Genomic DNA, 25,053 nt, shown 5'->3' with positions numbered 1-25,053 from the left:
TGATGTGAATGCAAATTGGTACAGGCTTTCTAGAGGGTAATGTGGCACTATGAATATAATGAAAAGCCTTATATATGTTTGTTCTCTTTATCTTAGTAAGTATCCACTTCTAAAGTGCATCTTAGGGGCATGGTTGAATTTGTGTCCAAAGATACTCAGTGAAATACTTATAATATGACAGGGGGAACGGAAACAGACTAAATGTCCACTAATAAGGAGCTGGGTAAATAAGTATGGTACATCCTCATTGCAGAAATCTCATCAGCCATATAAAAGGATTTTGTAAAAGAATATTAAATACCATGTTCAGAGGCTTGTCAAATGAGTGACAAACCCGGGATTTAAGTCAGGGTTGCTTATTACATCAGCATAAGAATTCTGTGTGGTGGAAGAGATTTTATATACCAAAAAAAAAAAAAAAAGTCTAAAAGTGTAGATATCATGATGTTACAGTGGTTATTTCTGGGTAATGGAATAAGAAGTGGTTTTTATTTTTGCTTACTTATACAGTATTTTTAATTTTCTAACAATGAGGATTGGGGAAAAGGGACGTCGACGCAGAACAATTCCTCTAGTGAAATTAACATGCGTTTCTAGGTATAGAACCGATACTACCGAAGGTGTCCCCCTAGTGGAAGACGGGACGCGGCGGCCGCTGGAATACCTGATTACGACTTTTCACATAGCTAATTGTATTCAAGACTTTCCGAGAGAAACAAGAGCCTAAAGTTAGTAAGCTATGCTGCTTATTCAAAATTTTTTAAAAAGAGGTGCCCATTGCAAAAGAAAGGAGCAAACCTCACCCTGGGAAGCAGGTGCTACCAATTCTAGGCGCAATCCTTAGATTGACAATTAACTTTTTCAATTGTCAAGGTCGGGGAACCAAGCTCCTTGGGTTTAATTCTCCTCTCTCGCTTTGTGGTAGCTTGTGTTCTAGGTCCAGGTCTAGGTCTAGGTCTAGGCCGCCTGACTCTCAAATCGAAGGTACAGACAAGGTGAAATAACTGAAGACTCTGGGGCGCAGCCTGAAGCCTGGAAGAGACACCTGCTGGGAGCGCTAGCACCTCCCCGCGACTCTACGAATCTTCGGTTCCTCTCGGCTCATCTCGGCTCCTCTTCGGCAAAGTTCGGTCTCGCTCGTCTTCTATGGCTCAGCTCTCTTCGGCTGCGTTCGGCCGGCTCTCGTCCTCTCGGGCTCGGCTCTCTTCGGCCGCGTTCTGCCCGCTCTCGTCTCGGACTCGGCTCTCTTCGGCTACGTTCGGCCGCGGCCCTGAAGGGCGCCCATGGAACCGGGCTTGCCGGCTCGAGAGACAGCTATGGCGCCGCTGCTGGAGTATGAGCGGCAGCTGGTGCTGGAACTACTGGAGGCGGACGGGCTGGTGGTGTGCGCCCGCGGGCTCGGCGCGGACCGGCTCCTCTACCACTTCCTCCGGCTGCACTGCCACCCGGCGTGCCTGGTGCTGGTGCTCAACACGCAGCCAGCCGAGGAGGTGCGGCCGCCCGCGCTGGGGGAGGGGACCCTGGGAACGCTGGGGGCCTCCGGAGCAGACGCAGGCCTCGGCGCGGAGGCCAGGCTTCTGAGGGCGATGCGGGTCCCTGACGCGGGCTGGAAGGCGTTGAATAGGGGTCCCTGAGACAGATGCAGGCCCCTGACGCGGGTGCGGGGACGCTGAGACGGTGGGCGGGGTCCCACGGAGGAGGCAGGACCCTGACAAGGGTTCGAGGACCTGAAAGGGTTGGAGGGTCTCAGAGGAGTAGGGGAGTCATTTGAGAAGCGTGGAGGTGGGAAGGATTGGAGGCCTCTGAAGAGGGTGGGGAGTTGTCTGGTGGAGGATGTGGAAGGGAATAACGAGGCAGTCCTAAAGTTGGGTACTAAGGGACTGGCTGGAGGTAGAGGAGTGAGGTCCCTAAAAGGGAACAGTGATGGGGATGGAGGAATCTCTGAAGGGAATGGGGAGACGTTTCTGAAAGGAGACGCTGAGGCTGGGGAGAACCCTGAAGGGAAGAGGAGGGACTGGGGGTTCACCCAGGCTGTGGGAAGAGGGGCATAGGGTCAGAAGGGAAGAGAGCTGGAAGCTGAGAGTATTGGGGAAGGGTACCTGGGTTAGGGAGAGTGGAAAACACTGAGGAAGATAGAAGGGGGATACACCTTTGCTGAGGGGTAGTGACAGGCGACACAGCTTGATCTGACAACTCTGATGAGCCCTTAGATATCTAGAGCAGATGGCCAGAAGGAAAATGCCAGCTGAGAAGAGTGACCACACACTCCTTGACTGATACATCTAGGTATCCCTAGTGCTTGACTAGAGCTTAGCACAACACGGGGCCCCCCAGGAAAGGTGGTATCAAACTTAAAGGACCAAGGGTCCCATTGACATGATGAAATCCCCTCTAGGGTGGACCAGGACAGAACTAATAGTCTAAAGCACCACCTGGGGAAAGGATTCCCTTATTATCTTCTCACATGGTATTTACACTTGCTTGCAGAGTTGCCTCTGGTGGGCAGTATTTTCTAGGTAGCAGAAGTCTTTTAACTCAGGATTTTAAAAGTCTTTTGTTGTCGTTAAACTGCTAATAACATCTCAAGTGCAATGAGTCCTTAGTGCAAACCCCAAAACAAAAACAAAACCCTAGATAAATGTCGATTGTTTGGTTGATCAGCGTAACGTAGTAATTTAGTTTGTATGTTCATTATTAAGTTCATGATCTCTGAAAAAGGCAGCATATCATTTTAAATACAAATACTGGTAACCTAATAAAAACTGCCCTCTATTAAACGGTCTACTAATCAAGTTTGATTTAATTTAGGAATATTTTATCAATCAGCTGAAGTTAGAAGGAGTTGAACATCTCCCTCGCCGAGTAACAAATGAAATCACAAGTAGCAATCGCTATGAGGTGTACACACAAGGCGGTGTGATATTTGCAACGAGCCGAATACTTGTGGTTGATTTCTTGACTGATAGAATACCTTCAGATTTAATTACCGGTAAGAATTTGAAGCCTTATTGTTATTTGTATATACGTTTGCACTTTCTTTTTTTCTGTATGTGTCTGTTCCCTCTGCTAAACTCTAAACTAGAACCTTCTTATGAACAGCATTGGATGTTTTTGTTCAACATTGTGCTTCCAGATGTTAACACAATACCTGACACATTTTGGATGCTGAGTAAATATTTATGGCCTGAGTAAGAAACTAAATGTAAGATTGACGTTTCCTTGTTTTCTAAGCTCATATTCAGTCAATACTTAGTAATTGACAGGCATTTGCTTTTAGAAACTACTCAGATTTGAAATGTTTATAAATATTCTTTATATATTTCCTAAAAGAGTTTGGTTTTCCTCTTTAAAGAATATTTTTTCCCATGATTTGAAATTTTCAAAACAATTTTTTTCAGTATAGTTAACATACAATATTATATTGGTTTCAGGTGTATAGTAATTCAGTATTTTTATGGATTATGCGCCATACAAATTTATTATAAATATTGACTATATTCCCTGTGCTGTACATTACATCCTTAACTTGTTTATTTTATACCTAATAGTTTGTACCTCTTACTCCCCTTCACCTCTTTTGCCTCTCGCCCCATCCCTCTCCTCACTGGTAACCACTAGTTCGTTGTCTGTTTCTGTTTTGTTGTATTTCTTCCTTTGTTTTATTTTTTAGATTCCACATAAAAGTGAAAACACAGTATTTGTCTTTCTCTGTCTGACTACTTCATTTAGCAAAATACCCTCCAGGTCCGTCCATGTTGTGGCACATGGCAAAATTTCATTCTTTTTTATGGCTGAGTGATGTTCCATTGTATATATATTCCACATCTTCTTTATCCATTCATCTATCCATGGATACTTTAGTTGCTTCCATATCTTGGCTGTTATAAATAATGCTTCTGTGAACATTGGGGTGCATATATCTTTTTAAGTTAATGTTTTTGTTTTCTTCAAATAAATACCCAGGAGTGGAATTGCTGAATCATATGGTACTTCTCTTTTTAGTTTTCTGAGGAACCTCCATACTGTCTTCCATAGTGGCTACACCAATTTACATTCCCACCAAGAGTACACGAGGGTTCCTTTTTCTCCACACCCTCCAAAAACACTTGTTATCTCTTGTCTTTTTCATGAGAGACATTCTGAGAGGTGCGAGGTGATATCTCATTGTCCGTGTCTGTTGGCCATCTGTGTGTCTTCTTTGGAAAAATGCCTATTCAGATCCTCTGCCCATGTTTTAATCAGGTTCTTTGGTTTTTTGATGTTGAGTTGTATGAGTTTTTGGTATATTTTAGATATTAATCTCTTATTGAACACATTGTTTGCAAATATCTTCTCCCATTCAGTAGGTTGCTATTTCATTTTGTTGGTTGGTTTCCTTCGCTGTGCAAAAGCTTTTTAGTTTGATTATTTTTGTTTTTGTTTCCCTTGCCTAAGGAGACAGATCCAAAAATTATTGCTAAGACAGATGTCAGAGAGCATACTGCCTATGTTTTCTCCTAGGAGTTTTACGGTTTCAAGTCTTACAGTTAGGTCTCTAATCCATTTTGACTTTATTTTTGTATATTGTGTGAGAAAAATGTTTTAATTTCTTTCTTGTACATGTAGTTGTCCAGATTTCCCAACACCAGTTATTGAAGAGACTGTCTTTTCCCCATTGTATATTCTTTTTTTTTTTTTTTTTTTTTTTTTTTTTGCGGTACGCGGGCTTCTCACTGCTGTGGCCTCTCCCATTGTGGAGCACAGGCTCCGGACGCGCAGGCTCAGCGGCCATGGCTCACGGGCCCAGCCGCTCCGCGGCATGTGGGATCTTCCCAGACCGGGGCATGAACCCGCGTCCCCTGCATCGGCAGGCGGACTCGCAACCACTGTGCCACCAGGGAAGTCCCCATTGTATATTCTTGACTACTCTGTCGTAGATTAATTGATCATGTGCATGAGTTTATTTGGGAGCTTTCTATTCTGTTCCATTGATCTCTGTGTCTGGTTTGGGGGCAATACATGCTGTTTTGATTACTGTAACTTTGTAGTATAGTCTCAAGTCAGGGAACATGATACCTGCAGTGTTGTTCTTTTTTCTCAAGATTGCTTTGGCTATTTAGAGTCTTTTGTGATTCCAATCAAAATTTAGGATTATTTGTTCTAGTTCTATGAAAAATGTCATAGTTATTTTGATGAGGATTGCCTTAAATCTGTAGATTGCTTTGGGTAATATGGACATTTTAACAATATTCTTCCAATTCATGAACAAGGGATATATTTCCATTTATTTGTATTGTCCTCAATTTCTTTGATCAATGTCTTATAGTTTTCAGAGTACAGATCTTTCACCTCCTTATTAAATTTATAAATAGTTTAATTTATTTAATTTAATACCTAAATTTATTCTTAGGTATTTTATTCTTTTTCATTCAGTTGTAAATGGGATTGTTTCTTGATTTCTGTTTCTGATACCTCATTCTTAGTGTATAGAAATACAGCAGATTTCTATATTAATCTTATATTCTACAACTTTACTGAGTTTACTGAATTTATATATTCTAATCGTTTTTTGGCGGAGTCTTAAGGGTTTTCTATATATAGTATGTCATCTGCAAACAGTGAGTTTTACTTCTTCACTTCCAATTTGGATGCCTTTTATTTCTTTTTCTTGTCTGATTGCTGAGGCTAGGCCTTTCAATATTATGTTAAATAGAAGTGGTGAGAGTGGACATCCTTGTTGTGTCCCTGATCTTAGAGGAAAAGGTTTTAGCTTTCACCATTGAGTATAACATTAGCTGTGGGTTTGTCATAAATGGCTTTTATTATGTTGAGATATGTTCCCTCTATACCAACTTTGTTGAGAGTTTTTATCATGAATGGATGTTGAATTTTGTCAAATGCTTTTTCTGTATCTGTTGAAATGATTATGTGATTTATATCCTTCATTTTGTTAATGGTTCAATATCCACAAATCAAGGTTCAATATTGAACTATCCTTGCATCCCTGGAATAAATCCCACTTGGTCATGATGTATGATCCTTTTATATATTGTTGAATTCAGTTTGCTAATATTTTGTTGAGGATTTTACATCTATGTTCATCAGGGATATTGGCCCTTAATTTTCTTTTTTTTGTAGTATCTTTGTCTGGTTTTGGTATCAGGATAATGCTGGGCTCATAGAATGAGTTGGGAAGTGTTCTATCCTCTTCAATTTTTTGGATAGTTTGAGAAGGATAGGTATTAACTCTCCTAAAAAGTGTTTGGTGGAATTCTCCTGTGAAGTCATCTGGTCCTGGACTTTTCTTTGTTGGGATTTTTTGTTAGTGATTCAATTTATTACTAGTAATTGGTCTCTTTAGATATTTTATTTCTTCCTGATTCAGTATTAGAAGATTGTGTGTTTATAGGGGTTTATACATTGCTTATAGGTTGTCCAATTCGTTGGCATATAACTCTTAGTATATTCTCTTATGATTATTTGTATTTCTGTGATATCAGTTGTAAGTTTGTCTCTTTCAATTCTGATTTATTTATTTGGGCCCTTCCTCTTTTTTTCTTGATGAGTCTGGCTAAAGGATCAATTCCTTTAAATAGAAAATTAGGTTGTTTATTTGAGTTTTTTCTTGTTTCTTGAGGTAGGCCTGTATCACTGTAAACTTCCCTCTTAGAACTGCTTTTACTGCATCAGATAGATTCTGGAAAGTTATGTTTATGTTTTCATTCCTCTCAATGTATCTTTTAATTTCCTATTTGATTTATTTGTTGACCCATTGGCTTTTTAGTAGCATCTTATTTAGTCTTCATGTGTTTGTATTTTTCCATTTTTCTTCCCAAAATTGATTTGTAATTTCATACTGTTGTGGTTGGAAAATATCCTTGATATAATTGCAGTGTTCTTAAATTTACTTAAGTAAGGACTTAAGTCTTTCTAGTGTATTTTTCATTTTAGTTATTGTATTCTTCAGTTCTGATTGTTTTTTTTTTTAATTTTTCTAGTTCTTTGTTGAAGCTCTCACTATATCCCTCTATTTTCCCAAGTTCAGTGAGCATTTTTATGACTCTTGCTTTAAACTCTTTATCATGTAAATTACTTATGTCTGTTCATTAGGGTTTTTTCTCAGGATTTTATCTTGTTCTTTTGTTTGGAACATATTCTTCTGTCTTCTCATCTTATTTGACTTTCTCTGTTTGTCCCTATGAAGTTAGGCAAAACAGTTACCTATCCCAGTCTTGAATCCATGTCCCTGTGTGGGAGTGTCCCTGTGCAGTCTGCGTGTGCCCAGTGGTTTTGGTGGGAGAGCTGAATCTGAAGAGGGCACAGGCCGCGTCTTCTCCCAGGGTCCACTGGCAGAGCTTCCTTGGTGGGGGATAGGGCTGGAGCAAGAGCTTGGTGCAGGCTGGGGTGGTCAGGCAGGGCCGCCAGAGCACCAGGCAGTTTTCAGTCTGCTGCCTCTGCTGAGACTGGGAGCAAACAAGTCTGTGCTTACTCACTCTCTTCAAGAGTGGAATCTTGGTTTCCTACAGCCCACTGGTTAGCCCCACTGGCTTCCAAACCAGCCAAGGGGGCCTGTCTTCCCAGTGCTGGACCCCAGGCTGGGGTATCGATGTGGGGCTCAAACCCCTCACTCTTTAGGGAGGATCCTGAGCTTGTGACATCCCCTTCCTTTACTGGGTCGCCCACCAGGGGCGTGGGTCCCAACTAGATCTCTTTTCCTCCCCTCCTACCAGACTCCATGGGGTTCTTTCTTCACAGCCTTTGTTGTAAAAGAGCCATTCTACTAGGCTTCAGGTCGTTCTTGGAGAGAGTTACTCCGTATGTGGTTGTAGTTTTGATGTGTTCGTGGGGGGTGGTGAGCTCAGGGTCTTCCTGCTCCACCATCTTGATCCCCCCTCTCTCCCATGATTGAAATTAAACCAATTAGTTGCTTAATTATTTTGAGAAGAATGATTTAATTTTAGCCAGAATTAATAAAGAAAAGGAGTCATATTTCATTATTATTTGTCCTTTTGGAAACCTTTTCTGATTTCCCCATGCTTCTCCCCAGTCAGAGCACTTCAGAACACCACACTGTATTTGCCTATTTATTTGTCTGTCTCGCTCATGAGATGACAAGCTTCCTAAGAGTAAGGAACAACTTGTTCATCCCAGGACAATTAACTGGTACGTAGTAGGTACCAAACACATATATATTGGGTGAGTGATGCATGTATGTACGACAATTTTTAATGAACTTTCGAAGGGCAGAGAGGTTCTGGAATTCATAATTGTCCTTCCTACCATATCTATCACATTGCCCTGAACCTAGAAGACCCTCAAGAAATATTTAATGCATAAATGTGTGAATGAATGTTTTATATGGTTCATGGTGAACTGATAATTGGAAAGTTTTGTTATACTTTTGTATTTATCATTGTTATAAGCACTGGCAGGGCTGTACAGCTGAGGTCAGACTCCCTTGACTTTGAAGGATAATGCCACTGCTTACAAGCAAGCTACTGTACTTAATTTTCACAAACCTCAGTTTTCTCATTGCTTAAATTGAGAAAATAGTGCCTTGTAAAGTTATCAAGGATTAAATGAGGTAAAATAAATAATTGCTTAGTATACTGCCTGGTACATAGTAAATCATAAATAATAGCAAAAAATTGGCTCTTTATAACCAGAAATCTTAATACATTGTAAAGTCTTTTACTGTTGACTGCTTTCTTATAAATTTAGCTTTATGTTTCCTTATTTTTTCAGTTGATAAAATGAAAAAAAGTATTGAAATGACCACTAGATGTCAGTATTACTCTGTGTCCCCCAGTAACACTTCAACCTAATTAGGCAGAGAGCAATCTGAATCAAAGAAATATCCGAAGTATAGTTTATAGGTAGTTCCTAATTAAAAAGTGCAAAATGCCATTCCTGTTTCTGATCAAGTCCCAGCCAGTAATGAAGCTGGAGCTGTTATTTCTGCTTGGCTGAATGGAATGTAAATGAGTGGCAGAAAGGAATTTCTTCAAATGCTACACCCCCTGGGATCATCCTCTATCCCCTCAACCCCCCAGCCCCTGTAGGAACTTTCACCGTAGCTCTTATGGACCAGAGTGTCCCAGAAGCATGTAACCCTCTAGAAAATCTTGAATGTACCAGCCCTAACTTGTTCCCCTGTCACTACCCAATGTCACTACCATACCCCACCCTAGGCGTCCCTGCCAACACAACTCCTCAATAGTGGGAGAACTGTGAAAATATCTCCCCAGATTGTACTTTCAAAAGAATGGGGCAGGAGGATGCTTTCATTGTTAGAACAGATCCTGACATCTCTAAATAGAACTCAGAACACACTTTCCATGGGAAACTTTAAAAAAAAAGTTACATGTTAGATTTGTGTACCCAGTGCTGTAATTCAGCTTTATATTCATTCAACATTATTAACATTAAATGTTAGTAAACATTTCGTTTACTAACCGTCCCTTATTTGGCAGGAATGAGGTAGGTGCTGAAGACAGAAAGATGACAGGACGGTAGGGTGCTCTCCTGAGTTAGGTGACTTCTGGGTTTGAGCTCACCTTCACCAGCTACCAGCTGTGTGACCTTGGGCAAGTTCCTTCATTTCTGTATGACTCGGTTTTCACACCTGTGAAATTGGAGACAGTAATAGTACCTTCCTCCTAGGACTATTGTGAGGATGAACTGAGATAATGTATGTAAAATTCTTAGCATCACGCATGGCACATAGTAAACATTCTCTGATGACTACTTATGTTCTGGTCCTCAAGCAATTTAGTGGAGGAGACAGGTGTAAAGAAGTAATTACAGTGCAGCATGAGATACAAAGTGTGGTGGGAGCATAAAAATGTGGGACTAGAATTGCCCCAGAAACCTAACCTGCTTGTATTTTTTTAAAGGGGGCAGTGTGGTCCTCGGATGATGTCACTTAACAGGAAGGACATGGCTTTGTTCTCAGACACTCATGATTTGGAACCTTTGGTCTGCCATTTACTTGCGAAGTGACCTTGGTCAAGTTGCTTCCCTTTCCTGGTCTCATAGTAATACCTATCCCATGGAGTTATTGTGAGGATTCAATGAAATAAAAGTCTATAAAAGTACCTAACCCCAGTGCCCGGGATAGAATGTTAGTTCTCTTCTCCTCCTTCTTCTAGATTCCAAAAGAAATGACAACCTTTTGGAGCACACCATTTTCTTAACTTGAGATTCACCTTTTCTTTAGAAGTCCATTTTTATTATTTCTAACTTTGTCGTATTTCAGTCCAGGAACTCTGGCCCAATAGAGTACTTGGAAAAACCTACCTGCTAGGTACGGAATATTTTATGAGCAGTAGATTAGTTATGTACCCATACTGGTGTTATTGAAAATCTTTTGTCTACAAAGTCCTAAACAGCACTGTTAATTTTTACCATATTTGAAAAACAATTTTGCTTAGCTAGAATAAATTTTAGCTCCATCCACCTCAATCTAAAATTTAAACACCAAAGTAGTAGAATCTGAATTGAGTCTATTGAACTACTAGGAGTCTTGGGTCACTATTGGTGTCATTTTCCAGATCCTAGGAGCGACGAGCATGGGAGCAAAAACATGTGAGTGCATTTATAGCAAATGTATATGGTAACTGGCGTGGTTTAGGTCTAAAAGACTGAGAGTTGTCATAGAATAATTGAGGTTTTGATCCAGAAATGACACCTGTGCACTCTTACGTTATCTCATGTCTCTCCCTAATTTTCCATGAATCCCACTGCACCACAATGGCATGTGTATATCATACATACGTATGAGAGATCGTCTGGTCCAGTACTCTAATTTTATAATTAAGGAAAGACGTATGATTGTCCTTGTTTTTGTGGTTCAGGGGTGTCATTATCACATCCACCCCACAAAACAGATGTTTAAGCATATTCATTAAAGATTTTTATTTCAGATGGACTAATTTACCTTTCAATTGAGTATACTCTGATTCTGAAAGTTCAATTCTTCTAATAAGTGATGGAGATGTTGCCCAAACTTCTGAAAGGCAGCTATTTTGCATAGTTCACATCTGATTCATATATTAAAAGAATGAGTGACCTGCTTTGCTTTCAGAAATTCTTCCTCCACCAGGCCAGACATGCCCCACCCCAGGGCCTTTGCTCTTAACATTCCGTTGCCTGGAACTCCCTTGGCCCACATGGTCACAAGGCTCACCTCCTCGTCTCCATCCAGGCTTTACTCACTTAAGACCTCAGTGAGGTCACCCTATCTAAAATTGCAAACCCTAAAAAATACAACAAACTAGTGAATATAACAAAAAAGAAGCAGACCCACAGATACAGAGAACAAATGAGTGGTTACCAGTGGGGAGAGGGAAGGGGAGGGGCCAGATAGGAGTAGGGAAGTAAGAGGTACAAACTATTATAAGCCGCAAGGCTATATTGTACAACACGGGGAGTATAGCCAATATTTTATAATAACTATAAATGAAGTATAACCTTTAAAAATTGTGAATCACTATATCGTACATCTGTAACTTATATTGTACGTCAACTGTACTTCAATTTTTAAAAAGATTAAATAAGAAAATTGCAAACTACCACCCCTCGCACATACTCCCTCTCTTCTTCCTCTGATCGTTTTTTCTCCTCAGCACTTATCCCTTCTAACCTACTAAATATTTTACTTATTTGTATTGTTTATTGTAAATGCCACAGGACAGCTTTACGTGTTTTGTTCATGGTTGTATCCCCAACCTCGAACAGAGCTTGCCCATGCTCAAGTAGGCATTCAAGAAAACTGTGATGAATCAATGAAAGCGAGCATGAAAATGACATGTCTTTTCTGTACTTTAAATTTTGATTCCCGCCCTCCTCCCCACCCACCCCCTGCCCAGGCATCTTGGTGTACAGAGCTCACAGAATAATCGAGTCTTGTCAAGAAGCATTCATCTTGCGCCTCTTCCGACAGAAAAACAAACGTGGTTTTATTAAAGCTTTCACAGACAACGCTGTTGCCTTTGACACCGGCTTTTGTCATGTGGAGAGAGTGATGAGAAATCTTTTCGTAAGGAAGCTGTATCTGTGGCCAAGGTAAATAGCATTATGTGACCAGTTTCTGCGAGAGAACCTGCCATAATTTAATTTTGCACTATAATGTAAAATTTACTGTCATTGCACTTGATACACGCTAGTCAGGTTCATAACAAGTACATCCAAATAAAAATAAATGGTCACCACATTTGTGATTCTTTTAACAGGAGAGAGAGGTTTGATAGTTATTTTTCTGGTAGCCCAGGGCTATCACTTTCTTGTACATTTAGTGAAACCGCCCAGGGATCTAGAGGCTCACATACACAACAGCTTTAGGTGAACTGCAGATTTACTGGCTAAGATTCCAACTTCCACTTTGAGGGAAATAAAGCACCAAGATTTTGAAAAAATTATGTAAATTTCTAGGAAAAACATAAGGTATCAATTTTCAAAACATTTTGCAACCTATGCTAATATGTATTTTGGTTATACTGTATGGTATTTGAGAGTAGTTATTGCAGTGTTTTTCCTTTTTTGATTATACCTTACTTCAGGGATTGACATACTTTTCCTGTAAAGGGCCAGAGAGTAAATATTTTAGGCTTTGCAGGCCATGCACCTGTCACAGTTATTCAACTCTGCTGTGACAGTGTGAAAGCAGCCATAGACAATACATAAACAATGGGCGTGGCTACGTGCCAATAAGACTATTTGTAGAAACAGGCACTGGGTTTAGCGCAGACCTTTATTTGCTGATCCCTGCCTTATTTGAGTAATACTTCCCATTCATAGAGGTTGAAAGTATTCCTGAAAACACTGTCATTTGGCTTTCCGTTTTGTTTCTTAATTGCAGTTACAAAAAGCTATTAGAGTATTAAGCTGAGACCAGAAACACATAGCTCTTGCAACTCTAGAAAATATTTGAAAAATGTTTGTCTCTTTAGGTTCCATGTAGCAGTAAACTCATTTTTAGAACAGCATAAACCCGAAGTCGTAGAAATTCATGTTTCTATGACACCTGCCATGCTTGCTATACAGACTGCTGTTCTGGACATTCTAAATGCATGTCTAAAGGAACTGAAATGCCATAACCCGTCACTTGAAGTTGAAGATTTATCTTTAGAAAATGCTATTGGAAAACCTTTTGACAAGGTACTCTTATTTCTTTTCCTTTTTAAGCACCATTTGTTATGTTGTAATTTTTAAGAATGCAAGTTATTTTAATATTTACAATGTTCTTAATAGGAATTTGCTGTTATTTTAAAATTAAATTGGAGGTGATTTAAAGTATAGTTTCTTTGGTTTACTGGAAAGTAATTTGTAGTAGAATACATTGATTGGCATATAAGCACAACTCTGATTTTTGCAGTTATATGGTGATTATCTCTTATTTTAAGTATATGTAAGAGGATGATGAATAACCTTTTGCTCTGAAACGGCAACATTTGGATAGCTACAGATAGAAGAGTTTACACAAGAATCCTTCAAAATTTATGATCTCTTATTTGGAATAAAAATAATTTGGATGAGTTTTGATTACTGAGGAATGTGAAACTTGCTCTGTCTTAAAATTACATTCTGAATTGAGAAAATGGTAAGACTTTAGTGCAAGGAATTTTTATCTAACTAATTTTTTCATCATAGATCAATATTAATTCCGATATGTAAATGTCTAAGATTGAATTGTACGTACAGAAAATGCTGACTTTTAAAAAATTCCAGGCAGCTTTTTTTTCATATTTTGGTAGAACAAGTTCTTTTCTTTCAAACTCTGAATCAACCTCTTTGTCACTGGAAGTAATGCATATTGATTTTTAAAAAGGAAAATTTAAGTCCTCATTTTTCTGATTCTTCCAAAGTCATTTTACTGTGAAATAATGATACATGAAAGTAATTCCATGTGTTGTGTGCCTCTGTTTTTAAAGTAGAGTTTATTATAATTTAGTGCATGGTATACCAAAAAAAATATCTCTCACATTCTTTTAGTAGAATGTATATGTCCCTAGAAAACCAAAATATAACCAGATATGTTTTGCACTAAACTTCTGTTTATCATCACCTGGCCAGTGAAAGTCAAAGTATTGTTTTAGGTGTTCTTTTAGTAACCAAAATAAAATATAGACATAATTTGCACTTGTTAGAAAATTTGTAGATGATTTTACAAAAGGGGCATGTAGATGATTTTTACAAAAGATGATATACAAAAGAGTTATATGTCCCAGTTTATCTAGGACAGTCCCAGTATCTGCCTGTTATCCTGGAGTAATTATTAATAGTATCAATTTCATTTTCACAAGAGTTCCAGTTTGGACAATAGATTATTTGGTCATCCAAATATATATTACTCCTGCTCAGTATTAAATATGTTAGATAAGATGCCATGTAGTAAAACTGCTTCCAAATCATGCTACATTATCCCTTTTAGTTACAGAATCAGCTTGTGAAGGAAACGTGCATATATATAACTGTGGATATGTAGATACCTACATAGTATATACATAAAGCTGTTCTGTGTTTTAGGCAACTTTTCAGGATCTTAAAAAGTATTCAAATTTAGTTAGTTGTTAATTTAACAAATATTTTCCCATACATGAATCAAACTTAAAGAAAAAAACTAAATATTTTATTATACCAACAGACTAGGGTCCACTGTTATTTAATTTGATTCCATGTAGTTTCCCTAGTTTATGTGCTCTGCTTCCTCGTGCAGCTGGATCTCACATCTCTATCCACCCAGGATGGGGTCTTTACCAAACTTGGCAGAAATTGAATGTATCTGAGCTACATGCTTTCCTTCTTCATAAAAGCAAATAAATGATCATCTGATGTTTATCAGGCCTTTTTTCTCCTAATTAAATATGGGTAACTATGAATTGACTCTATCTCATCATAAAGATTCTAGTGATGACACTCTGCTTTATACTTGAAAAATTAAACATTATTATTAGAATCTTATGAACTTAAATTTTCTATCCACTTCCTCGGGAGATAATGTTTTATTATTGTGGCAAAATATACATAACAAAGTTTACCATTTTAACCATTTTTATGTATACAAAGGATAATGTTTGTTGAAAGTATAATTTGTATTAATTATAGCTATATTGAACATCTTTTAGCAGTCCTATTTTTTTTCTTGTTTTAGACAATCCGCCATTATCTGGATCCTTTGTGGCACCAGCTTGGAGCCAAGACTAAATCCTTGGTTCAGGATTTGAAGATATTGCGAACTTTGCTGCAATATCTCTCTCAGTATGATTGCATCACATTTCTTAATCTTCTGGAATCTCTCAGAGCAACAGAGAAGGCATTTGGTCAGAATTCAGGTGGGAGATAAAAATACTAATATTTATCCTAAGAGCTCATTTGAATAAAGTACTGGATTTTTGGGGGGAATCAGGTGTGAGGAGTGCTATATTCAGCTACATGGTATACTAAGATTTCAAATTACGTTTTATGTTCATAGCACAAGGATGTAGGTTTTATGGATAGCTAATGTTTCTACCTACTTCTGTTCTGTATAATAATAAATATTCATATCCATTCCAAGCAATTTTATTTCTAGAAAAGACTGTATATATCACAGGCAGTCCCCAACTTAGAAATAGGTTGTGTTCTGGAAGTTTAGTTGTTATGAACTTAAAATTAATATTCCCTGAAGAAACAGGAAGGGAATATGGAGTTTCATCAGCTGAAGTGGTGATGAATGAGAAGAAGAGGTTTGTAGGGAAACATACATACGCGGCTGTCCACCGTCTTGTTTTTTTACCAGTCACATCCTTCCCCCACTACCGTGATCTTTCTTACTGTCTGGCTAAACCAGTGTTTTCTAAAGTGTGGTCCAGGGACCCTGGGGCCAAGATTTAATACAAATAATGTTTCTTAACGGCTTCACCAGTAATATTCTTGAGTAATAAACTACAAATGCGTAGCATTGAGAAACATACTGACTGCTAGTACGCTTTGGGTTCCACTGCCTTCATCTGTGCTTAGACACCAGCAGTGATACCCGCCAGTGCTTTTGCACCATTACTGGAAATGTCAACACAGTGGAAAAAATTCAAATAATGAGTTAGTATTATTATGAGAGTAGTTTTGAGGTCACAGACCCCCATCCCCCCAAAAAAACATCTTGGGGGCCCCCAGGGGTCTATAGGCTGCACTTTGAAAACCACTGTCTAGCCAAACAATGACAGAGGCCATAACAAGGGAGAAGGTGTGGTTGGGAGATGAATAAGCTGGTGACCGGTTGATAAACAGGTCATATGACCTTCAGAGATTCTCTGAAGTAAACTGTAAATTGAAGGCTTTTTTTTAAAACTTTTTTTATTAGGTTGGCTGTTTCTTGACTCCAGCACCTCAATGTTTGTAAATGCTCGAGCAAGGGTTTATCATGTTCCAGATGCTAAAATGAGTAAAAAAGACAAACTGCCTGAAAAACTGGAGATTAAAGAAGAGCAAGGTATCTTGTATGCTTAAGTCTTCAAACATGTCTTTTATTTAAGTATTTGGTGTGGAAATGCTTATCAAGTTACAGTATAGCTTTAAATCTCCTTCAGCTGTGTGAAGAACGTGTAACTGCATGTTAATTATATGTTACATGTAACATATATAACATATGGAAAAAGTATTTGGTATGGATTCATTGCCAGGGGATTCCAAATAACAAATGCCAAATATCAATCAAGAGTATTCTTGCTAGGACTTCCCTGGTGGTCCAGTGGTAAAGAATCCCCCTTCCAATGCAGGGAACGAGGGTTCAGTCCCTGGTCAGGGAACTAAGATTCCCACATGCCGCGGGGCAACTAAGCCTGCGTGCCACAACTGAGCTCGCACGCCTCAACTAATGAGCCTGTGTGCCGCCAACTACAGAGTCCAAGCGCTCTGGAGCCCATGTGCCACAACTAGAGAGAGAAAACCCCCACACCACAACTAGAGAGAAGCCCGCGCACCACTGTGAAGAGCTGCGTGCTGCAACGAAAGATCCTGCATGCCACAACTAAGACATAACGCAAAAAAGAGTATTCTTACTACTACATAAGAATTATAGATTTTTTTTTAACTTTGGAATAATTACTATTTGGGCACTTGAAGTCTTAGTGGGTCATTTTAACATCCCTTTTAGCTTTTTTTTTTTTTTTTTGCGGTACGCGGGCCTCTCACTGCTGTGGCCTCTCCCGTTGCGGAGCACAGGCTCCGGACGCGCAGGCCCAGCGGCCATGGCTCACAGGCCCAGCCGCAACGCGGCATGTGGGATCTTCCCGGACCGGGGCACGAACCCGCGTCCCCTACATCGGCAGGCGGACTCTCAACCACTGCGCCACCAGGGAAGCCCCCTTTTAGCTTTTAAGGGACATAAATACTAGAATGAGGCAAATAATGGGTTTTATTTCATACTCATCTAGTAGGTATAATAAATATCGTTGGTTTTTTAAAGCATGGGATAGGGTTAATGTTTACTTTCTGCCTAGTTCAAAGGTCTATTTCAAAACTTAATTAAATACATTAGTAATATGTTTGAGTACTTACAAAAATAAAAGTTTTACTGTTGTCTGCTTATATCCCATGTTCAGGATTGTGAAAATCTTGGGGATTTTAGAAATAATAAATACTGTTATTTTAGAAATAAGAAATACCAAGTCCTTTATTTTATGTAGCAGTTTATATATAATGTCATAGTTGACAACTAACACATAATCATCTCTTATTAGTGACCACTCATATCACTTTTTCTCAAGGCATTATGGAACCTGTGTTAATGTTGGTTTGAAGCGTCTTCATTTAGACCATAAGGAGACCTTTCTCAAAGAAGCAGATTCTATCTATAGAGTATTATGAAGGAAGCTCAAAGGAGTGGGTTTATGGAATGATGCCTGTGTTATCCGTTGTTTTAAAAGCCTTTGGAATACTTTATAGATAAATATTATCACATAGAATGAGGTTGTCTTTTATTTCTATACAGAAACAAGAAAGGAACTGGTCCTAGAAAGCAACCCAAAATGGGAGGCACTCTCGGAAGTATTGAAAGAAATTGAGGCAGAGAATAAGGAGAGTGAAGCCCTTGGTGGTCCAGGTAGGAAAAAAGGAGATGATGCTATTTGCATTCAAAATCTAGCAAATGAGTCTTTTTGATTAGCTCTTTACAAATAATTTATACTATTATCTTCTTTATCAAATGTAGAAGAGTAAGTGCCACATGAACACTGAAATCTTAGTGACAAGCGCCTATCTGTTCATTTGATGTGATTTTCTCCAGGTTGAATCACTGTATATCCATGAAAGCAGGTTGTTTTACTGGTTGGGTTCTCAGGACTTCTATTTAAAGATGCAACTAATCAACTATTATGTATAGAATGGATAAAAACAACAAGGTCCTACTGTATAGCACAGGGAACTATATTCAATATCCTGTGATAAACCGTAATGGAAAAGAAGATAAAAAAAATATGTGTGTGTGTGTGTGTGTGTGTGTGTGTGTATAACTGAATCACTTTGCTGTACAGCAGAAATTCACAGAACATTGTAAATCAACTATACTTCAATTAAAAAAAAAAGATGCAGCAAAATCTCTGCATATATATTCACCAGGCTTTAAATTTGGAATCCTCAAGGAGAAAGCTAATGGGCTTAAGTTTTAGGTTCTTAGCAAGTGTCTTTTCAAAGAAGCCTCAACTGTATTATGGAATGACATTGACTTAGTGCTAAAAATATTTCAAGTTTTGGGGCTACTCTCTTCAAACACAAGTATACTAGTAGACTGAACCTGAACTGTAGACTGAACCTGAATTAAGTTTTAAAAATAAAACCAGATAGAAAATAAAACTAAATTTTAAAAAGTATCTATTGAGGGGAGTATGTGGCACATATACACAATGGAGTGTCGCTCAGCCACGGGAGGAGACGAAGTTGAGCTGTTTGTGGTGGGTGGATGGCCCTGGAGTCTGTCATGCGGGGTGAAGTGGGTCGGAGGGAGAGGAGCAGGTGCCGTGTGCTGGCGCATGTGTGTGGAATATAGAAAAAAGAAAGAAAAAGGCGTGGTTCTGAGGAACCTAGGGACAGGACAGGAGTGGAGACGCAGACATGGAGAGTGGACTTGGGGACACGGGGAAGGGGAGGGGTGGGCTGGGACGAGGTGAGAGAGTGGCATGGACATGTATACACACCACCAAGTGTAGGATGGATAGCTGGAGGGAGGGGTGGGATGGGGAGGGTGGTGGGGAGGCGCAGGAGGGAGGGGATGTGAGTGTGTGTGGCTGATTCACTTTTATTGTGGAGCAGAAACTGACATACTATTGTGGGGCAATTGTGCTCCAGTGAAGATGTTAAGAAAAAAAATCTTTTGAGACTTTGAACTCCTTTAAAGCAATAAAGGCAAGCACATAATCCTTATATGAGTAATTATGCTGTGATATTATCCCAGAACTTATGGTGCTGTGATTTAAGACCCAAAGTCATACATGTGTACTTAGAAAAAAAGCATAAAGAATAAAGAAGGGGAAAAAATTGCATCTAGCGGCCACTGTTAACGTTGGCATATTTCCTTCCTGGTTTTCTTTCATGTATTTTCTGTTTCACATTGTTAAAGTTATAGTGTAGATATAATTTCTGGATATAGAATTAATGAGCCAAATGATACTGACATTTTTAAAGTTCTCAAGACATATTACCCCATTGATTTATAGAAAGTTTTTATCAATTTTCATTTCTTTTGGAAGTATAAGAGCTTATCTTTTTTCACCCAGCTAGCAATGACTGGAGATTCTGTATATATTTGTGTGTGTGTCTACATATATTACATATGTATAACAATCTTATTCATTTGATTGGAGAAAAATGTTATCTTGTTTCAAATTTTGATGCTTGGGGAGCTCAGTTTTTTCTCCAATGCATTTCTTCTTTTGTGAATTGTCTTAGTTTCCTTTGCTGGTTTAGACTATGTCCTCAGTTTGTATCAGCTTTTTATATATTAAAGATATTAACATTTATCATAGTTACATAAAGTTGTTTTTTTGTCTTTAGCTTTTTTTTTTTTTAGGAAAAAGTGGATTTATTTAGAGATGCACATTCCATAGACAAAATGTGGTCCATCTCAAAAGGCTTGGGAGCAGCCTGTCTTTAGCTTTTTTTAATGCAGTTTTTTATTCTCATAGAGTCAGTCAATTCATTGATCAGTTGATATCTTCTCACAGATATCAGTCTTCTCTGAGATTTCTTCCATTGCTTGTAAGCCTGGAAAATCATCCTCATATGGAGAGGTGGAGAATAGTCATCTTTTTTTTCATGATGTATCATTTAACATTTGACTGTAATCCATTTGGAATTTATTTTGGTATTTCCAGATCTATTTCCAGATCCTCTGGAAAATTATTAATTAAAAAGAGCTTCTTTAAAGCCTCCATTATACCACAGCTATACTTTCTTAAGACTCTAAGTATTTCTGGCTTCACCTTTACCCAGAAGATTTAAGTAATCCTGCCATAGAGGCGAAAGCCTTTGATGAGTATCCGAGACCCTTTTTAAACAAACTGTAAAGTATCTTTAGCGCCAAGGGGTGAGCTGTGTCTCTTGGGGGAAGGGACGAGGGGGCGCATAAGGTAGGGCGACAAGTGAGGTAATCAGGACATAACGCTGTTTCTAATTTTAGGACATGTTCTCATTTGCGCAAGTGACGACAGGACCTGTTCCCAGCTGCGAGAGTACATCGCTGTCGGAGCAGAGGCCTTCTTGTTGAGGCTCTACAGGAAAACCTTTGAGAAGGACAGCAAAGCCGAAGACGTGTGGATGAGGTTTAGGAAGGAGGATGGCTCAAAGAGAATTATGAAATCCAACAGAAGGCCCAAAGGCCTCCGAAACAAAGACAGGGCTTCTGCCAAAGAGAGGGCTCTCAAAAAGAAGAAACCAAGGCTGACTTTAACTCAGATGATGGAACAATCGGAAGAACTGGAGGAGGAGGGGGGTGTCGAGGAGGGCTGTCCGAGAGACCTAAGCAGTAGCCCTGAAAGCTGCTTAGAAGAAATTAAACACGAGGAGTTTGATTTAAACGTGTCCTCAGATGCCGCGTACGGAATCATGAAAGACCCCCTCACCATTATCCACCCACTCCTGGGCTGCAGTGACCCCTACGCTCTGACACGGGTGCTCCATGAGGTGGAGCCAAGATACGTGGTCCTGTACGACGCAGAGCTGACCTTCGTGCGTCAGCTTGAAATTTACAGGGCAAGTCGGCCCGGGAAACCCCTGAGGCAAGTTGTAAGGAATATGAACTGCGATCTCTGGGCTTCAGTTTCAGTTCTTTAGGATTTAGCACAGATAGACCAGTTGCCCATGGGCTTTCTTATCTTTAACGTTACATTGTTATGATGTTGGTTGAGTTTATGAAACCTTATTTGGCATTCTGATCAGTCTGGGAAGTACGCATGGGAAGGAGGTCGAATGTTGTAGTGGATCCAGGAATCTGAGGGAATGCCCCCCTTCTTGTTACTTGCCCTTCTGCTGTTCTGTGCCATATTCTTTATGCATCGGTTGTAGCCTATGGGGCACCGTCTCTGAACAAGCCTAGGAAATTTACAATATCCTAACTTCTACCAAATGTTAATGTAATTATGACTCAGCTAAATTTCATAATTCTAAAACGTCTTTCTTGTAAATCCGAAAAAGTGACTCTAAGTTACAGCCACATAAAACTAAAGTATTTGGGGAATTATTGTACCACGTATTCTTGAGTTTCAAGAAATATCAGATGAGAAAATGATGCCTCCCAAAGAATATAGTGTTCTGGCTCTCCAATTATCTGAGGGAAATAAATGGCAAAGTTAATATCCTGAACTCAGCCTGAACCAAAAGCAGAGCCAAAAGAAACCTTTCTAGCCAGTTTTACGAATGCAACCTTTCAGAGTAGAGGTGAATGGAGGAGGTGGACCAGAAATAACGCAGGATGAAGAGATGAGACAAAGCTGGTGAAATAATTATAGGCTGATAAATTTTTCATACTTTGCTGTTGATCAACATTGGAGATAGCTTGTGTGCACAAAAGTTCTCTGTTGCCTGAATATGGAATAGTGTGATATTTAGAAACAAAAGGTCAGAACAAGAAGGGACCTCAGAGTTCAACCACTTGATCCATCAATAGGAAACTGAGGCCCAGAAATGGTGAATGACTTGCCCTTGGCCACATGATACATTCGTGGAAGAGCTCAGGTCTCTGGACTCATTGGCCAATGGTTTTTTCCCTGCCCGCACTTCAAAGAAATATAAACTAGGAAAATGAAGACCAAAAGAAAAATCGAGGGCTAAAAAGGGAAAATGTCTCTGATAGAAGGTGAAGAAAAGGGGCAGAGGAGGTGCTTCATTCAGCTTCTTAGCAACCAACAAGATAGGAAAGCTGGCCTTTTCTAAGAGAAGAGAATATGTCAAATTATTTTTTGAGGAGCTTGATATAATCCATGTCTTCTCTGTGTGTGTGTTTATATAAAATGTGTGATGCCTCGGTTCTGTTAAGACATGAATAAAAAGGAACTGAGAAATTACTTGGGAAGATAAAGGTCATATAGATTTCATTTGTTTATTTTTCACTAACATGAACTTTCATAAGCTGGCCTTTATAACCACCATCCAACTTTTTAAACGATTGTTTGGCAGAGATGCAAAGAAAAAATTGAAAAAAGAGAAGCCGCTAAGATTGTGTTTTCTGATTTGTTTATAGTTATGAAGAAAGAATTATTCTATCCCTCTTTGTTATGTTTCAGTGTTTACCTAAACTCTGTTCCTCCTTTTGATGAAAGAAGAAGGAAAAAAAAACCCATGTGGTAATGAGAGCTTTAACAGGTGGGGTTTAGGCTGCTTAATTTTAATAAGTGTGTGATTAATGGAACCTTTTCTTCTCAGTCAAATATTTATTATTTGAACACTCTAGGTTGCTGATTTCAAATGCCATGCTCTTCCTTCCAGGGATTAAAAATTATGTGTTTGCAGCCTAAAAGAGTTCTGTCTTAACTTGCAGGGTTTACTTTCTTATATACGGAGGTTCAACCGAGGAACAGCGCTATCTCACTGCTTTGCGGAAAGAAAAGGAAGCTTTTGAAAAACTCATAAGGTAAATACGTAGAAGATCAGTATGAAGGACTCAAAGGCCTTTGAAGATCCAGAGGCTTCTCTGAGTGGGGGAATATCTACTAGCCCTCAGGAAAGATGGAGAGAGGAAGCTGCTGGGGAGGGTCACATCAAGATACACCTGTAGTCTGATTCACTCCAGGGTTTATGCACATCGGTCCACACTTCCTTTTCTCTTCCCCTGCTTCTCTACCATCTTCAGGTGCTTTTCAGGGGTTTAATAGAATATTAGAAATGTGAAGAAAACTGCTTTTATGTTAATAAAGAAATATAACATAAAACACCAGCAATAGAACTGAAACACTCTCTCCCCCTCCCCCATGTACAAGATTTCTCCCTTCCCTTGGAATCATGATTTTTTTTTCCCTTGTAAAATTTCCATTGTCCATGGGTGGGTGACTGCTTTACTGTTTACTGGGAAATATTTTTATGACCTGGTCAGTTGAGATCCATAGAATCACTCTGGGAAAAAATATTTTTTTAAAGGTGTGACATTGGTCTGAACAGATGTGTGTTTTTTGAGAATGAGTAGCCTTTAATGTTCCAAATCCAAATAGAAAAAGCTTTTGGTTTAATGTAGGGAAAATGTTTCTAATTGAGATATTCACAGACTACATGGCTACATCTTACTCCTGCAAGCAATTGAGAAATCTAATAGCCTCCCCCAAGGGATGTTATCAAGGAAATGGCAGCTTGGTGAGAGAAGATGGATCAGAAGCTCTCTAAGGAGCCCCAGAAGCCAGGGCGGGGGCTGGACAGGGCATCCTTGATCCGAGCCAGAGAAAAGGCTAGACGGGAGGAGACCATGGCCTGGCCTGGCAGTGACTGGGCCAGACCAGTCTTTCAAGCCTCAGACATTGGTAACATATCAGTGACAGCGAGAGGGCAGAAACCATTTTTAGTGGCAGTTAGCCAGCCAGGACCTAGACAGAATTTCAAAATGGACGGCCATCCTTCAACACTGTCTGTGGGCTCTCAGTATATGCTTAAAATATGCAGATACCCCAGTTCATCCAGGGCATGCGTTCCCAGAAACAGGAGTGCTTATTGAATCAGTGTCATTGAGTCCCTTTGAAGAAACTCAGCACGGTTCGTGGGCAGTTCCCTTCCCTTTCTATCCTCTGTGATTGTGGCATGCCTTAGCCATGGATTCTTATAGCTATTGGTCCTGCATTTATTGGTCAGTCCTTTCAGCTTATGAAAATATGTATATATTTTTTTCAATTTTGATTGAAGCATAGTTGATTTACAATGTTGTGTTAATTTCTGCTGTACACCAAGTGAATCAGTTATACATATGTGTACATTCTTTTTCATATTCTTTTCCATTATAGTTTATCACAGGATATTGAATATAGTTCCCTGTGCTATACAGTAGGACTTTGTTGTTTATCCATCCTATATATATACTAGTTTGCATCTGCTAATCCCAAATTCCCCATCCTTCCCTCCCCTAGCCCCCTCCCCTTTGTGAAGTCTGTTCTCTATGTCTGGGAATCTGTTTGCATTTCATAGATATGTATTTTCTATTAATGTGTTCTGTGGGATAGTTTATATGTGTGTACATATGCTTTTTGAAAAAGTATTCCAGAAAGTGTTATAACAAACCAGGTGTTATGCAGACTACCTCTTCTTGTCTAGAGCTTTTAGCGCCTCTCTGTGTCTCCTAGACCTTCATCTCCCAAGACTCAAACAGTCAACATATTTCTTGAGCATCTATTATGAGCCAAGCCCTGTGCTAATGTTAAAGTGCTGGAGTTACAGTGGTGCAGAAAAAGACTCTGTCCTGCCTCCTAGAGCTTATCTCCTAGTGGAAAAGACAATGATTGAATGATTATGAATAATATCATAAATAGACATGGGCAGAGGGCGGTGGGCTGCCAAGGTAAAAGAAAAGGGTATCCTATAAGAGTCTGTCAAAGAGATCTGACCCAGTGTGGGATGTCTGGGACGGCATCA

General features: G+C 39.3%; 1 protein-coding gene across 2 annotated transcripts in view; it reads left to right on the top strand.

Moving 5' to 3' along the window:
* The first annotated feature begins 1,239 nt into the window (after nucleotides 1–1,239).
* Nucleotides 1,240–25,053, top strand: part of ERCC4 (ERCC excision repair 4, endonuclease catalytic subunit) — a 35,446-nt gene continuing 11,632 nt past the window's right edge. For both annotated transcript variants that reach the window (XR_014296095.1, XM_082645215.1), the window contains exons 1-9: nucleotides 1,240–1,490; nucleotides 2,809–2,989; nucleotides 11,850–12,045; nucleotides 12,930–13,137; nucleotides 15,131–15,311; nucleotides 16,319–16,447; nucleotides 17,948–18,058; nucleotides 20,630–21,227; nucleotides 22,985–23,077. Coding sequence is in view for 1 of the 2 variants with exons in the window: in XM_082645215.1 (XP_082501341.1) it covers nucleotides 1,284–1,490; nucleotides 2,809–2,989; nucleotides 11,850–12,045; nucleotides 12,930–13,137; nucleotides 15,131–15,311; nucleotides 16,319–16,447; nucleotides 17,948–18,058; nucleotides 20,630–21,227; nucleotides 22,985–23,077 (1,904 nt within the window). In the remaining variant the exon portion in view is untranslated. The remainder of the gene's footprint in view (nucleotides 1,491–2,808; nucleotides 2,990–11,849; nucleotides 12,046–12,929; nucleotides 13,138–15,130; nucleotides 15,312–16,318; nucleotides 16,448–17,947; nucleotides 18,059–20,629; nucleotides 21,228–22,984; nucleotides 23,078–25,053) is intronic.

This window comes from Mesoplodon mirus, assembly GCF_964341445.2.
Source record: "Mesoplodon mirus genome assembly, chromosome: 15".
NCBI classification, from domain to species: Eukaryota; Metazoa; Chordata; class Mammalia; order Artiodactyla; family Ziphiidae; genus Mesoplodon; species Mesoplodon mirus.
The sequence above is the reverse complement of the archived record's forward strand: the minus strand, read 5'-3'. Positions and strand labels throughout refer to the sequence as shown.